General features: G+C 45.0%; 1 protein-coding gene across 5 annotated transcripts in view; it reads left to right on the plus strand.

The window, feature by feature from the left end:
• LOC106570958 (estrogen-related receptor gamma) overlaps positions 1 to 14,568 on the plus strand; it is a 263,515-nt gene that overhangs the window by 204,930 nt on the left and 44,017 nt on the right. For 4 of the 5 annotated variants that reach the window (XM_014143900.2, XM_014143597.2, XM_014143813.2 and 1 more), the window contains exon 6: positions 2,366 to 2,548. In XM_014143900.2, coding sequence (XP_013999375.1) covers positions 2,366 to 2,548 — 183 coding nt within the window. The remainder of the gene's footprint in view (positions 1 to 2,365; positions 2,549 to 14,568) is intronic. The other variant, XM_014143663.2, reaches the window with a different exon arrangement.

The raw sequence follows: 14,568 nt of genomic DNA on the forward strand, positions 1-14,568 counted from the left end.
CAGTAGAACGTACACATATCAGTAGAACGTACACATACCAGTAGACCATATACATACCAATAGAACGTACACATACCAGTAGAACGTACACATACCAGTAGAACATACACAAACCAGTAGAACATATAAACACCAGTAGAACGTACACATATCAGTAGAACGAACACATGTCAGTAAAATGTACACATACCAGTATAACATTCACATATCAGTAGAACGTAAACATACCAGTAGAACGTACACATATCAGTAGAATGTACACATATCAGTAGAACGTACACATACCGGTAGAATCTACACATACCAGTAGAACGTACACATACTAGTAGAACATATACATACCAGTAGAACATACACATACCAGTAGAACGTACACATACCAGTAGAACGTACACATACCAGTAGAACGTACACATACCAGTAGAACGTACACATATCAGTAGACATATCAGTAGAACGTACACATGTCAGTACACATACCAGTAGAAAGTAAACATATCAGAACACGTACCAGTAGAACGTACACATACCAGTAGAACGTACACATACTAGTAGAACATATACATACCAGTAGAACATACACATACCAGTAGAACGTACACATACCAGTAGAACGTACACATATCAGTAGAACGTACACATACCAGTAGAACATACACATACCAGTAGAACGTACACATACCAGTAGAACATACACATACCAGTAGAACGTACACATACCAGTAGAACGTACACATACCAGTAGAACGTACACATATCAGTAGACATATCAGTAGAACATACACATGTCAGTACACATACCAGTAGAAAGTAAACATATCAGAACACGTACCAGTAGAACGTACACATACAAGTAGAACGTACACATACCACTGGAACGTACACATACCAGTAGAACGTACACATATCAGTACACATACCAGTAGAAAGTAAACATATCAGAACACGTACCAGTAGAACGTACACATACAAGTAGAACGTACACATACCACTGGAACGTACACATACCAGTAGAACGTACACATATCAGTACACATACCAGTAGAAAGTAAACATATCAGAACACGTACCAGTAGAACGTACACATACAAGTAGAACGTACACATACCACTGGAACGTACACATACCAGTAGAATGTACACATAACAGTAGAACATACACATACCAGTAGAATGTACACATACCAATAGAACGTACACATACCAGTAGAACGTACACATACCAGTAGAACGTACACATACCAATAGAACATACACATTCCAGTGGAACGTACACATACCAGTAGAACATACACATACCAGTAGAACGTACACATACCAGTAGAATTTCCACATATCAGCAGAACGTACACATACCAGTAGAACGTACATATACCAGTAGAACGTACACATACCAGTAGAACATACACATACCAGTAGAACGTACAAATACCAGTAGAACGTACACATACCAGTAGAACGTACACATACCAGTAGAACGTACACATACCAGTAGAACGTACACATACCACTGGAACGTACACATACCAGTAGAACGTACACATATCAGTACACATACCAGTAGAAAGTAAACATATCAGAACACGTACCAGTAGAACGTACACATACAAGTAGAACGTACACATACCACTGGAACGTACACATACCAGTAGAACGTACACATACCAGTAGAACGTACAAATACCAGTAGAACGTACACATATCAGTAGAATGTACACATACCAGTAGAACGTACAAATACCAGTAGAACGTACACATACCAGTAGAATGTACACATACCAGTAGAACGTACACATACCAGTAGAACGTACATATATCAGTAGAACGTACACACACCAGTAGAACGTACATATATCAGTAGAATGTACACATACCAGTAGAACGTACACATACCAGTAGAACGTACATATATCAGTAGAACGTACACATACCAGTAGAACGTACATATATCAGTAGAACGTACATATATCAGTAGAACGTACAGATATCAGTAGAATGTACACATACCAGTAGAACGTACACATACCAGTAGAACGTACATATATCAGTAGAACGTACACATACCAGTAGAACGTACACATACCAGTAGAACGTACACACACCAGTAGAACGTACACATATCAGTAGAACGTACACATACCAGTAGAACGTACATATACCAGTAGAACGTACACATATCAGTAGAACGTACACATATCAGTAGAACGTACACATACCAGTAGAACGTACACATATCCATCACTTAAGCCTATTTGGTTGTGATATTAACAACACAGCATGATGGTGATCATCTCCTGAGTTTTCTCCATGTGTGGGTGTGTGTTGATTTGACCCTGTCTTTCTGTTCTCTCTCGGTGGTCACCCAGTTCCCTTTGGCTGCCTTGCAGATAACAAGATCGTGTCGCACCTGCTGGTGGCTGAACCAGAGAAGATCTACGCCATGCCAGACCCCACTGTCCCCGACAGTGACATCAAGGCCCTGACCACGCTGTGTGACCTGGCTGACAGAGAGCTGGTGGTCAACATTGGCTGGGCCAAACACATCCCAGGTACGGGCTTACACACACACACACACACACACACACACACACACACACACACACACACACACACACACTAAGCCCATCACAGGTACCCAGACACATCGACTGGGCTGAGAACATCCCAGGTACAGGATTACATATATACACACACACACTCCCACACACACACACACTGTGCAAATCCCAGGTACAGCCATACACACACACAGAATCAACATTAATTTGGATGAGAACATCCCAGGTAAAACTCACTGACGCACACGCTTAGTCAAATATACCCCTGGTACACAAAGTCACCTAAAACACCAACACAAAGACTGTCAACATACTTGTTCTGGCAGAGCTCATCCCTGGTAAGACCGTCGTGCTGACCTCACCCCCACCTCACCACTGCTCTCATGACCACTCTTCCATGTGTGTTCAGCAGACAGAAAGGAACATTTCCCTTAATCTCCTTAACAAAGCTCTTCCTTTCCCGTTAATCTGAGTCGGAGCTCTGTGTGTGTGCGTGTGTGTGTGTGTGTTTCAACCTTTTCTTGTGCACCCATAAGTGTGTGTGTGGGGCAAATAGCTAATCTTGGTTTGTGGGTTGACTGGTTCTAGCTGTGAGGTGCTGTACAGAGGCAAGGGAAATCTCTGATTAGCCTAGATTACAGAGAATATAGTCAGATTAAAACTAAAAGCTGGGGAGGAAGGATGGAGGGAGACAGGGGCTGTCACAACAGTATTTGTTTTCTTGTCAAGATGTACAGAGACACAGATAGTGTACACACATTCACACCAAGTGAGAGATGGAAGTACACTTCCGAGTGGCGCAGTGGTTTAAGGAACTGCATCTCAGTATAAGTAGGTGTCACTACAGTCCCTGGTTTGTATCCAGGCTGTATCACATCCGTGCAATCATTATAAATAGTAATTCTTTCTTAACTGACTTGACTGGTTAAATAATGGTTTAATAAAACAAACAAAAAAATATATATATATTTAAATCACACAAACAAACCCACACACAAACAAACCCACACACACACAAGCACACATTATGCGTGTGTTTATAGACCAGTACCGCTCTGCCATGCAGATACACAGAAGAGGATGGAGCGCTGTGAAGATTGCGTGTGTGTGTGTGTGTGTGTGTGTGTGTGTGTGTGTGTGTGTGTGTGTGTGTGTGTGTGTGTGTGTGTGTGTGTGTGTGTGTGTGTTAGAGCAGACATAGCTGTGTGTGTGCACTGGGTGTGGAGCGATTGCTCGGCGGAGGAGAGATGATGGCAGGATTAGACTGAGGAATTCTGCCACGATGGAGGAGCTTGTCATCTCTCGCTCCTCTCATCTCTCTCTCTCTGTGTGTGTGTGTGTGTGTGTGTGTGTGTGTGTGTGTGTGTGTGTGTGTGTGTGTGTGTGTGTGTGTGTGTGTGTGTGTGTGGGAGGCAGGGGTTGCCACCAAATCATGATGAAAACCACACTGCATCCAAGGAGAAGTGATCTTATGCTCTCACACACACATGTTGAGGTGATCTACTGTTCATACACAGCAGACAGGATTGTCGTTCCTCTCAGAGTGAAATATACCTCTTCCAGATTCTCTATCAGCCTCTTACTAACAGGTCTCCTGACCCCCAATACACTCTCACTCTCTCCATCACACACACACACACACACACACACACACACACACACACACACACACACACACACACACACACACACACACACACACACACACACACACACACACACACACACACACACACACACACACAGAGAGACACACACACACAGAGACAGACAGACACACACACACACAAACAAACACATACACATAAAGGCCTGCCCCCCACCTTTCCCCTTCTCAACCCCCTCCCTTCAGCCATGTCTAGAATACCAGAATACATGCTGACAGGTGATGGAAACAACACAATGTTTTAAATTTCCCCAAACCATAGCCCTAACCTTAACCACTCGCAAGCAAGCATTTCACGGTAAAGTCTACACCACTTGTATTCGGTGACTAATAGAAATTGATTTTGATTTGATTCAGAATTATTACAGAAACAAAATCCTTTCACTTGTTTCTGTTTTAAATCTGTAACCACGTGGAATTAATGTGTTAGAAATAGACGTTCCTAATATGTGGAATTTTGAAGAGAAACTATGAGATCTGACTGGTCTAGAGTTGATGACCTCACATGCTTTTCTGTGTGTCTGGGCTTTCCACGCTACAGTCATCTTTTAAATCAAATTGATGAAGCTGCCTTGCCTGCCTCCTCTTCCGTAGAGAGCAGAGAGAGAGAATGAGAGAGAGAGAGAGAGAGAGAGAGAGAGAGAGAGAGAGAGGGCTGAAACCAATTTATGACTCATGATCCGTCCGTGCTGTCGCTAACAGTCGTAACAAACTGTCAGGCTAATTTCTAGTCATTAGGTGTCTGTCGTACGGGCAACAATTTGTTACTGTGGTTAGGAGGCACGCTGACACCTCAGAGCTCCACACGCTTAAGTGCCGGCGGAGGCGCGGAGAAGGAAAATTGTAAACTAATGTAAACATCACTCAGTATTACGGAGGCTGCCGCAGAGAGAGGGAGAGACGGATAACGAGGAGGCTGTGGTGTGTATGTGTGTGTGTGTGTGTGTGTGTGTGTGTGTGTGTGTGTGTGTGTGTGTGTGTGTGTGTGTGTGTGTGTGTGTGTGTGTGTGTGTGTGTGTGTGTGTGTGTGTGAGTGTCGCTCGATGCACTTAAACACACTCCACTTCTCATCTCGTCAACCCCCGCGACATGCCGCTACACACACTTTCTCACCTCTGATTCGTTTTCTAATACGCTCATGCTGGGTTCCTTTGTGTGTGTGTGTGTGTGTGTGTGTGTGTGTGTGTGTGTGTGTGTGTGTGTATTTTCGTTTCTGTCTGTGTCTGTATGATAATTTACATGCTGATATGACCTATGCAAACATTTGATATGCTATTAGGAACGCAAAATGAAACACAAACACACACAGACACACACACAGACAGACACACACACACACACACACACACACACACACACACACGACACACACACACACACACACACACACACACACACACACACACACACACACACACACACACACACACACACACACACACACACTCACACAGACCAGCATATAAGATCTGAATTGCTTTCACTCTCTATAATGTGGATTAGAGTGTGGAATCTCATTTAGGGGCTTACCTAATTCACACAGTCTCTTTACTGGCATATTAGGCTGCATGTCATGTTTCTGTGTTAGGGGATGGGCCTGCCTGGCTGCCTGGCTGGCTGGCTCACACTAAAATGGGCAGAGGCAGGCTGAAAGCAAATATTTAAGGACATACGAAAAAGTCAATTCAAAATTACTCTCTCTCTCTCTCTCTCTCTCTCTCTCTCTCTCTCTCTCGCTCGTTCCACCCCCCTCTCTCTCTTTCCACCCCCTTTTCTCTCTCTCTTTCAATCCCCTTCCCTCTCTCTCTGAATTCAATTTCAAATTAAGGGTTTATTGGCAAAGGAAACATATGTTAACATTGCCAAAGCAAGTGAAGTAGATAATAAACAAAAGTAAAATATCATTTTTTTTCACAGTAAGCATTACACTCACAGAAGTTCCAAAAGAATAAAGACATTGTGAACGGGTAATTTAAGGGTATCGGCCTAATTCTGCTCTGCGTGCATTATGTTTACATTGTAAACGGAGGATATTTTTGCAGAATTCTGCATGCAGAGTCTCAATTTGGTGTTTGTCCCATTTTGTGAATTCTTGGTTGGTGAGCGGACCCCAGATCTCACAACCATAGAGGGCAATGAGTTCTATAACTGATTCAAATATTTTTAGCCAGATCCTAATTGGTACGTTGAATTTTATGTCCCTTTTGATGGCATAGAATGCCCTTCTTGCCTTGTCTCTCAGATCGTTCACAGCTTTGTGGAAGTTACCTGTGGCGCTGATGTTTAGGCCGAGGTATGTATCGTTTTTTGTGTGCTCTAGGGCAACAGTGTCTAGTCTTACTGAGATTTACTCAGGCATGACAGAATCTGTGCAGAAGATCTAGGTGCTGCTGTAGGCCCTCCTTGGTTGGGGACAGAAGCACCAGATCATCAGCAAAGAGTAGACATTTGACTTCAGATTTTAGTAGGGTGAGACCGGGTGCTGCACACTGTTCTAGTGCCCTCGCCAATTTATTGATATTTATGTTGAAGAGAGTGGGGCTTAAGCTGCATCCCTGTCTCACCCCACGGCCCTGTGGAAAGAAATGTGTCTTTTTTGTAGATTTTAACCACACACTTGTTGTTTGTGTACATGGATTTCATAATGTTGTATGTTTTTCCCCCAACACCACTTTCCATCAATTTGTATAGCAGACCCACATGCCAAATTGAGTTAAAAGCTTTTTTGAAATCAACAAAGAATGAGAAGACTTTGCCTTTATTTTGGTTTGTTTGTTTGTCAATTAGGGTGTGCAGGGTGAATACATGGTCTGACGTACGGTCATTTGGTAAAAAGCCAATTTGACATTGCCTCAGTACATTGTTTTCACTGAGGAAATGTATGAGTCTGCTGTTTATGATAATGCAGAGTATTGTCCCAAGGTTGCTGTTAACGCATATCCTACGGTAGTTATTGGGGTGATTAGTCTTTGGTTCCAAATATTGGGGAAGATGCCAGAGCTAAGTATGATGCTAAAGAGTTTAAGTATAGCCAATCTCTCTCTCTCTCTCTTTCTCTCTGTCTCTCTCTCTCTCTCTTTACACCCCCCTCTCTTTCTCTCTTTTTCTTTCCACCCCTTCTCTCTCTCTCTCTCTTTCTCTCTCTCTTTCCACCCCCTTCTCTCTCTCTCTCTCTTCTCTCTCTCTTTCCACCCCTTCTCTCTCTCTCTCTCTGTATGAGGTGAAATAAAAATGTAAGAATGTGTGCTGTCATGCCATGGCGACTTGTCTTATATTCTATACAAAAGCAGTCAATGGTACTTGACTTGACGTGTTCGGGACATGAATGGACGGCGGTCCCTAACACTGTCTTTTTACCATGACAGAACCTTCCACCATTACCAAGCCTTTATGGATGGCCAAATTGCTCAGGCTTTTCCCATTCTGTGCCTCTATCTCAGAAACTCTTTCTTTCTTTCTCTCGTTTCTTTCTATCCCTTTCAATTTGGCTGGGTGGAGGATAAGCGTGTGCTAACACAATATGATTGAGCTGTAGAATGGAGGTCTGTCTGCTTTAATCTCTTTTATGTAGATACTGAGGCTCTCTCAGAAGCTCTGACACAGTCCACTTCATTTCTGCTCTCTCTCTCTCCTCCCCTCTCTCTCTGCTGCTCTGTCTCATTCCTTCTCTCTGCCTCTGCTCTCTCTCTGTCTGTCCCTCTGTCTCTCTCTCTCTCTCTCTCTCTCTGTCCCTCTCTCTCTCTCTCCGTAATACCATATGAAAGAGCAGTGAGGGGAGGTGAGAGGGTGGTGCAGTGGAAGAAAGAGGGGAGAGGGGTGAGAGAAGGGGAGAGAAGGGTAAAGAAGGGGAGAGAAGGAGAGTGTTTGGGAGAGAAGGGGAGAGAAGGAGAGAGAAGGGGAGAGAAGGGTAAAGAAGGGGAGAGAAGGAGAGTGTTTGGGAGAGAAGGGGAGAGAAGGAGAGAGATGGGGAGAGAAGGGGAGAGAAAGCGTGTAAGAAAGAGGGAGGTTCCATGGTGTGGAATCGGAGTGGTGGTGGGTTACGTGTGTGTGTGTGTGTGTGTGTGTGTGTGTGTGTGTGTGTGTGTGTGTGTGTGTGTGTGTGTGTGTGTGTGTGTGTGTGTGAGCATTAATGGTCTTGGTGGTTAGTGATATTGTTGTGTCGTGTGGGATTAGAACATGCCTGTTCTATCTCCTGGAGCGTGTACGTGTGTGTGTGATGTGTGTGTGTGATTGACTTGTCACTCTGTTTGGCCAACCCTATCTGTAGCTTAACGCTCGCCAGAGACTGAATAACCAGGAACAAGCTCACAAAGATACCTTCAGGCTACACACACAGACGTTAGTGTATCTTCTATATCTGTTAGGGTATTTCTGCAGGTTTGGGAGAAAAGGTGCTTGGTTAATCTGAAGATCGTGTCCTTCCCTCCTCACCCTGTACTAACCTCTCCCTAGTGTGTGCATTGTGCCACCCACCCTCTGCGGGATCGCCAGGGACTAGAAAGAATGAAACGCCGCTCAGGCTTTTCTCTTACACCTGCTACGTTGCTTAGCATTGTGCTAACAGGGCTCTTAAACAGGGCTCTTAAACACCCTAACACCATACTCCTTCTATATATACCCCACACAAACCCTAACCCCTCCTCTCCATACCCCACCTTAACCCTCTGTCCACCCTGCCCCTCCCTGAGCTTCTCTCCCTAACCCCCGTGCCATCTCAAACCACACTTCTAAGCTCCTGTAGCCTTTAACCCTATTCCCTCCCCTCAGTCTGCCTCCATCAATCCCTCCCCTCCCTGCCCCCTGGTCCCTACCTCTCTTCCCACACCTCCACTCTCTCCTTTCCCCTCCAAATCATCTGTAAATGAGAGCAAGTCAATCAGCCAGTCAGCCAGGTCGGCCAGTCAGTCAGTAAGCCAGTCAGTCAATCAGTTAGTTAGTCAGTCAGCCAGTCAGCCAGTCAGCCTCAGTAAGCCAGTCAATCAGTCAGTCAGCCAGTCAGCCAGTCAGTCAGTCAGTCAGTCAGCCAGTCAGTCAGAGCCTGTGTCCTGCCACAGGGTAAATATTGATTAATAGAAGGCCTCAGCTCCTTTTAGCAAATCAAATGTTCTCTTTCAGCAGGGTTCCTCTGTGTGTGTATGTGTATGTGTTTTAGCGTGATAGAGAGTATTTGTGTGTGTGAGTGTGTGTGAGAGACAGACAGACCGATGTGTGTGTAGTGATGATGTCAGTTCAGTGTCTCCACCTATGGCTGCTCGTTAACGTCTGGTGATGTCGTCAATCTGTAAATTGGTCGTTAGGCTCCACATGAGGCTGGCAGTAAATCACTGGCTGTATGACACTGTGCCATCCCTGTGCCATTGCTCCCTCTATCTCCCCTTCTGTCCCCTTCTCTTCTCTCTCTCTCTCCCTCTCTCTCTTCCCTCCTCTCTCTGCTGGTTTCACAATTCTATCGCTCTGTCTCCAACTCCTATAATACAAGTCTTGACAGTCGTGGACAGTCGACAATTTAACCCATTTTAATTTCCACTAATCTTTTTACTCAACACTTTCTCTTTTTCTCTCTTTCCATGTCTCTCGTCCTCATTCTTCTTTCCTTCTCCTCTTCCCTTCTTTCTCTAAATATCCCCTCTTGTTAATGAATGTTCATACTGATCCTCTTTCCCCTGTAAGAATTTAAATTATATTTTAAATTGACATTATCTTACTTTCCCATTCCATTATATTGCCTTCCATACCATTCTCTCTCTCGCTGCCTCTCTTCCTCCTAAATCCCTCGACTTTTCTCTTTTGGTGTCTCTGGCTCAATCTGTAATAACACTTTGAAAAGAAGCAATCGTGATTGACGTTGTTAGGCATGGTACGCACACAGGCGCTAATCAGAGTAGCACGCTAACGTACCATAGTTGATATGTTACAGGCAATGCTAATCTGTGTAGCATGCTAACGCTAGCACAGGTCAGACCTGGGATGCTTGTCCTCATTCTGTCTGGTAAGGTAGGTTCACTGTGACAACCACCTCATGCCCCCATCTCCTGCTCACACACACATATGCCTCATGTCTCCTTTATTCACCAATACTGTACCAAAGAAGCACTACAGCAAGCACAAAGGCAAGGTTTACTTCTCACAAACATACACAAGCACATTGGTTGACTTATTTACATATTATGGTTGGAGATTTAACCTGAGTATATTATTGAGTTGCATATTGTTGTGTGATATTATTTTAGATTTATTTTTACCCCTTTTTCTCCCCAATTTCTTGGTATCCAATTGGTAGTTTCAGTCTTGTCTCATCGCTGCAACTCCCGTACAAACTCAGGAGAGGTGAAGGTTGAGAGCCATGCCTCCAAAACACAACCTAACCAAGCCGCACTGCTTCTTGACACACTGCTCGCTTAACCCGGAAGCCAGCCGCACCAATGTGTCGGAGGAAACACCGTACACCTGGCGACCGTGTCAGCGTGCACTGCGCCCGGCCCACCACAGGAGTCGCTAGAGCTCGATGGGACAAGGACATCCCAGCCAGCCAAACCCTCCCCTAACCTGGATGACGCTGGGCCAATTGTTCGCCGCCCCATTAGTCTCCCGGTCGTGGCCGGTTGTGACAGAGCCTGGAAGCCAGAATCTCTAGTGGCACAGCTAACACTGTGATACAGTGTCTTAGACCACTGCGCCACTCGGGAGGCTTTGTTGTGTGATATTTGCTGGAGATTTGGCCAGTGTCGTGTGTTAATTAATCATGGTGTGTGTTTGTGTGTGCGTGTGTGTGTGTCAAATCAAATTTTATTGGTCACATATTTGGCAGATGTTATGTTATGTTATGGGTGGAGAGAAATGCTTGTGTTCCTAGCTCCAACAGTGCAGTAGTATCTAACAGTTCACAACAATACACACTAATCTAAAAGTAAAAGAATAGAATTAAGAAATATATAAACATTAGATTGAGCAATGTCGGAGTGGCATTGACTAAAATACAGTAGAATAGAATAAAGTATATACATATGAGACGAGTAAAGCAGTATGTAAACATTATTAAAGTGACTAGTGTTCCATTATTAAAGTGGCCAGTGATTCCAAGTCTATGTATATAGGGCAGCAGCCTCTAATGTGCAGATTTGCGAAAACCGGGTGGAAGCCGGCTAGTGATGGTTATTTAACAGTCTGATGATAGAAGCTGTTTTTCAGTCTCTCGGTCCCAGCTTTGATGCACCTGTACTGACCTCGCCTTCTGGATGATAGCGAGGTGAACAGGTCGTGGCTCACGTGGTTGATGTCCTTGATGATCTTTTTGGCCTTCCTGTGACATCGGGTGCTGTAGGTGTCATGGAGGGTAGGTAGTGATGCGTTGGGCAGACCGCACGACCCTCTGGAGAGCCCTGCAGTTGCGGGCAGTGCAGTTGCCATACCAACCGGTAAAACAGCCCGACAGGATGCTCTCAATTGTGCATCTGTAAAAGTTTGTGAGGGTTTTAGGTGCCAAGCCAAATTTCTTCAGCCTCCTGAGGTTGAAGAGGCGCTGTTGCACCTTCTTTACCACAGTGTCTGTGTGAGTTCACCATTTCAGATCATCAGTGATTTGTACGCCAAGGAACTTGAAGCTTTCCACCTTCTCTACTGCGGATCCGTCGATGTGGATAGGGGAGTGCCACCGCTGCTGTTTCCTGAAGTCCACGATCAGCTCATTTGTTTTGTTGATGTTGAGTGAGAGGTTATTATCCTGGCACCACTCTCCCAGGGCCCTCACCTCCTCGCTGTAGGCTGTCTCGTCATTGTTGGTAATCAAGTCTAGTACTGTTGTGTCGTCTGCAAACTTGATGATTGAGTTGGAGGTGTGTGTGGCCACGCAGTCATGGGTAAACAGGGAGTACAGGAGGGGGCTGAGAATGCACCCTTGTGGGGCCCCTGTGTTGAGGATCAGCGAATTGGAGGTGTTGTTTCCTGCCTTCACCAACTGGGGGCGGCCTGTCAGGAAGTCCAGGGCCCCGAGCTTAATGATGAGCTTGGAGGGTACTATGGTGTTGAATGCTGAGCTGTAGTCAATGAACAGCACTCTTACATAGGTATTCCTCTTGTCCAGATGGGATAGGGCAGTGTCCAGTGCGATAGCGATTGCATCATCTGTGGATTTATTGGGGCGGTAAGCAAATTGAAGTGGGTCTAGGGTGTCAGGTAATGTAGAGGTGATATGATCCCTAGCCTCTCAATGCACTTCATGATGACAGAAGTGAGTACTATGGGGCGATAGTCATTTAGTTCAGTTACCTTTGCTTTCTTGGGTACAGGAACAATGGTGGACATCTTGAAGCAAGTGGGGACAGAAGACTGGGATAGGGAGAGATTGTCCATAAACACATACTCTGAGGACGTGGCTGCCATCTGGGCCAGCAGCCTTGCGAGGGTTGACACGCTTAAATGTCTTACTCACGTCGGGCACGGAGAAGGAGAGCCCACAGTCTTTGGTAGCGGGCCGTGTCAGTGGCACTGTGTTATCCTCAAAGCGGGCAAAAAAGGTGTTTAGCTTGTCTGGAAGCAAGACTTTGTGGTCCGTGACGTGGCTGGTTTTCCCTTTGTAGTCCGTGATTATCTGTAGACCCTGTGTGCGTGTGTGTGTGTGTGTGTGTGTGTGTGTGTGTGTGTGTGTGTGTGTGTGTGTGTGTGTGTGTGTGTGTGTGTGTGTGTGTGTGTGTGTGTGTGTGTGTGTGTGTGTGTGTGTGTGTGTGTGTGTGTCAGAGCCCTGATGAGTGTTTATCCGTTAACTCCCTGTACTATCTGATTCCACATGAATTTGTCTGAGCTGTGTGCTTCGTATCTTTGACTACTTTAATATGGGCACAGTGGAAGATAACACATTTAAAGAATGACGTGTCGTTTTCAAGTGTGCCGCGGTCCCCTAGCCAGCCAAACAAACAGCCAGTGTTTGCGGATGAATACAAATATTGATTAAATCAAATTATCAAAAGAATGTTTGATATCAGATCCCGGAATGTGGATTAAGTTTAGCATTCTTATTAGATGAAGCCCCGGGCGTTGTTGGTCCATGTCTGGCACTGAGGCATCTCAGACATCTCTCTCCATCTCTCTTCTCTCCTTCTTTCTCTTCTCTCTCAGTCCAGTACTTGTCTTTTTTTCTGTAATTTCTCTTTTTCTCATCTTCTCATTTTTTTCCTGTCCTCTCTATAGTCTTATCTTCTCCCTTCCTCATCTCTTCTTCTGAGGATGTTACTGCCATGTCTCCCTTTTGACATCCAGAATCTCACCAGTCAGTATGTACAAGGTTAGAGGTTCTGTCTCTACACAATAACCCTCTGCTCCCGTTAATGTCCTCTGATTCACATCTCACCAGCTACTGGAGGAGGGCTGGGTTGGACCTGCTGATGTAGCTAACCGACTTAACAACAGAGATTCTAAATCTTTTGCATTATATAATGCTAATCAGTTACAGTTTTCTATTCATTAAAAAAAGCTTTTTGGCAAAAATGAATGTGTTTTCTTTTAACGTGGTATGATGCAGAAGTGTCTTTCAGACGTTGCGATTGTAATGCATGGTAGTGTTTTGTCATTGGGACTGGGTAGAGGAGCCATCTTGTTCCAATGGAGGTGTGTTTCTGCATCAGGCTATAGCCTAGGACAGCGAGGACCCGGCTGAGTGAGAGAGAGAGGGCTGCCCTGTGTGATTGCACGTATAAAAAACAAGGCATTATCGCTCATTTCTTCTCTCTTATTAGTTTGATTACATTTGCAAATCAAATCAATCCATCAAACAGCGCAGGGCCGCATCACGGAAATCTGACGGCCCCTAGTAATCTCCATCTAATAATATGCAAATGTATCACATTGGTAAGTAACCGAGAAATCAGTGGTGTGTCTGCACCAATCATTACATATCAGAATGAACCGTCCATTTTTACTATTTTCAATTTGCTGATATGCTGCTGGAATATAAAGGTAGATGGTCGTAATTACACGCAAACCTCCATTTCAACTCATCCCCCCCTCACACCCCCGACACACACACACGCGCACACACACACACACACTTACGCACACAGCAGATCTACTGCGAGGTGGAACAGGCCCACATTATTTCTGCCGGTTCATGCAAAGTTCACAGACAAGCATGAAATGGCCATTGTCTCTCTCTCTCTCTTTCCCCTCCATCCCTCTGTCCCATCCTCCCTCGCTCCAAAATATTAGTTCAGAGGGGGCATCCTTTCCATCAGGGAACAAGCAGGAAGGGAGATGGGATTGGAGTGAAGCTGTCTGTGACGAGTAATAGCCCTCTCGCTGGAAACAGCCTAACCAGGGATCTCCTGGCTGTGTGTGTGTGTGTGCGTGTGCGTGT

This window comes from Salmo salar, chromosome ssa01 (assembly GCF_905237065.1).
Source record: "Salmo salar chromosome ssa01, Ssal_v3.1, whole genome shotgun sequence".
Lineage (NCBI taxonomy): Eukaryota > Metazoa > Chordata > Actinopteri > Salmoniformes > Salmonidae > Salmo > Salmo salar.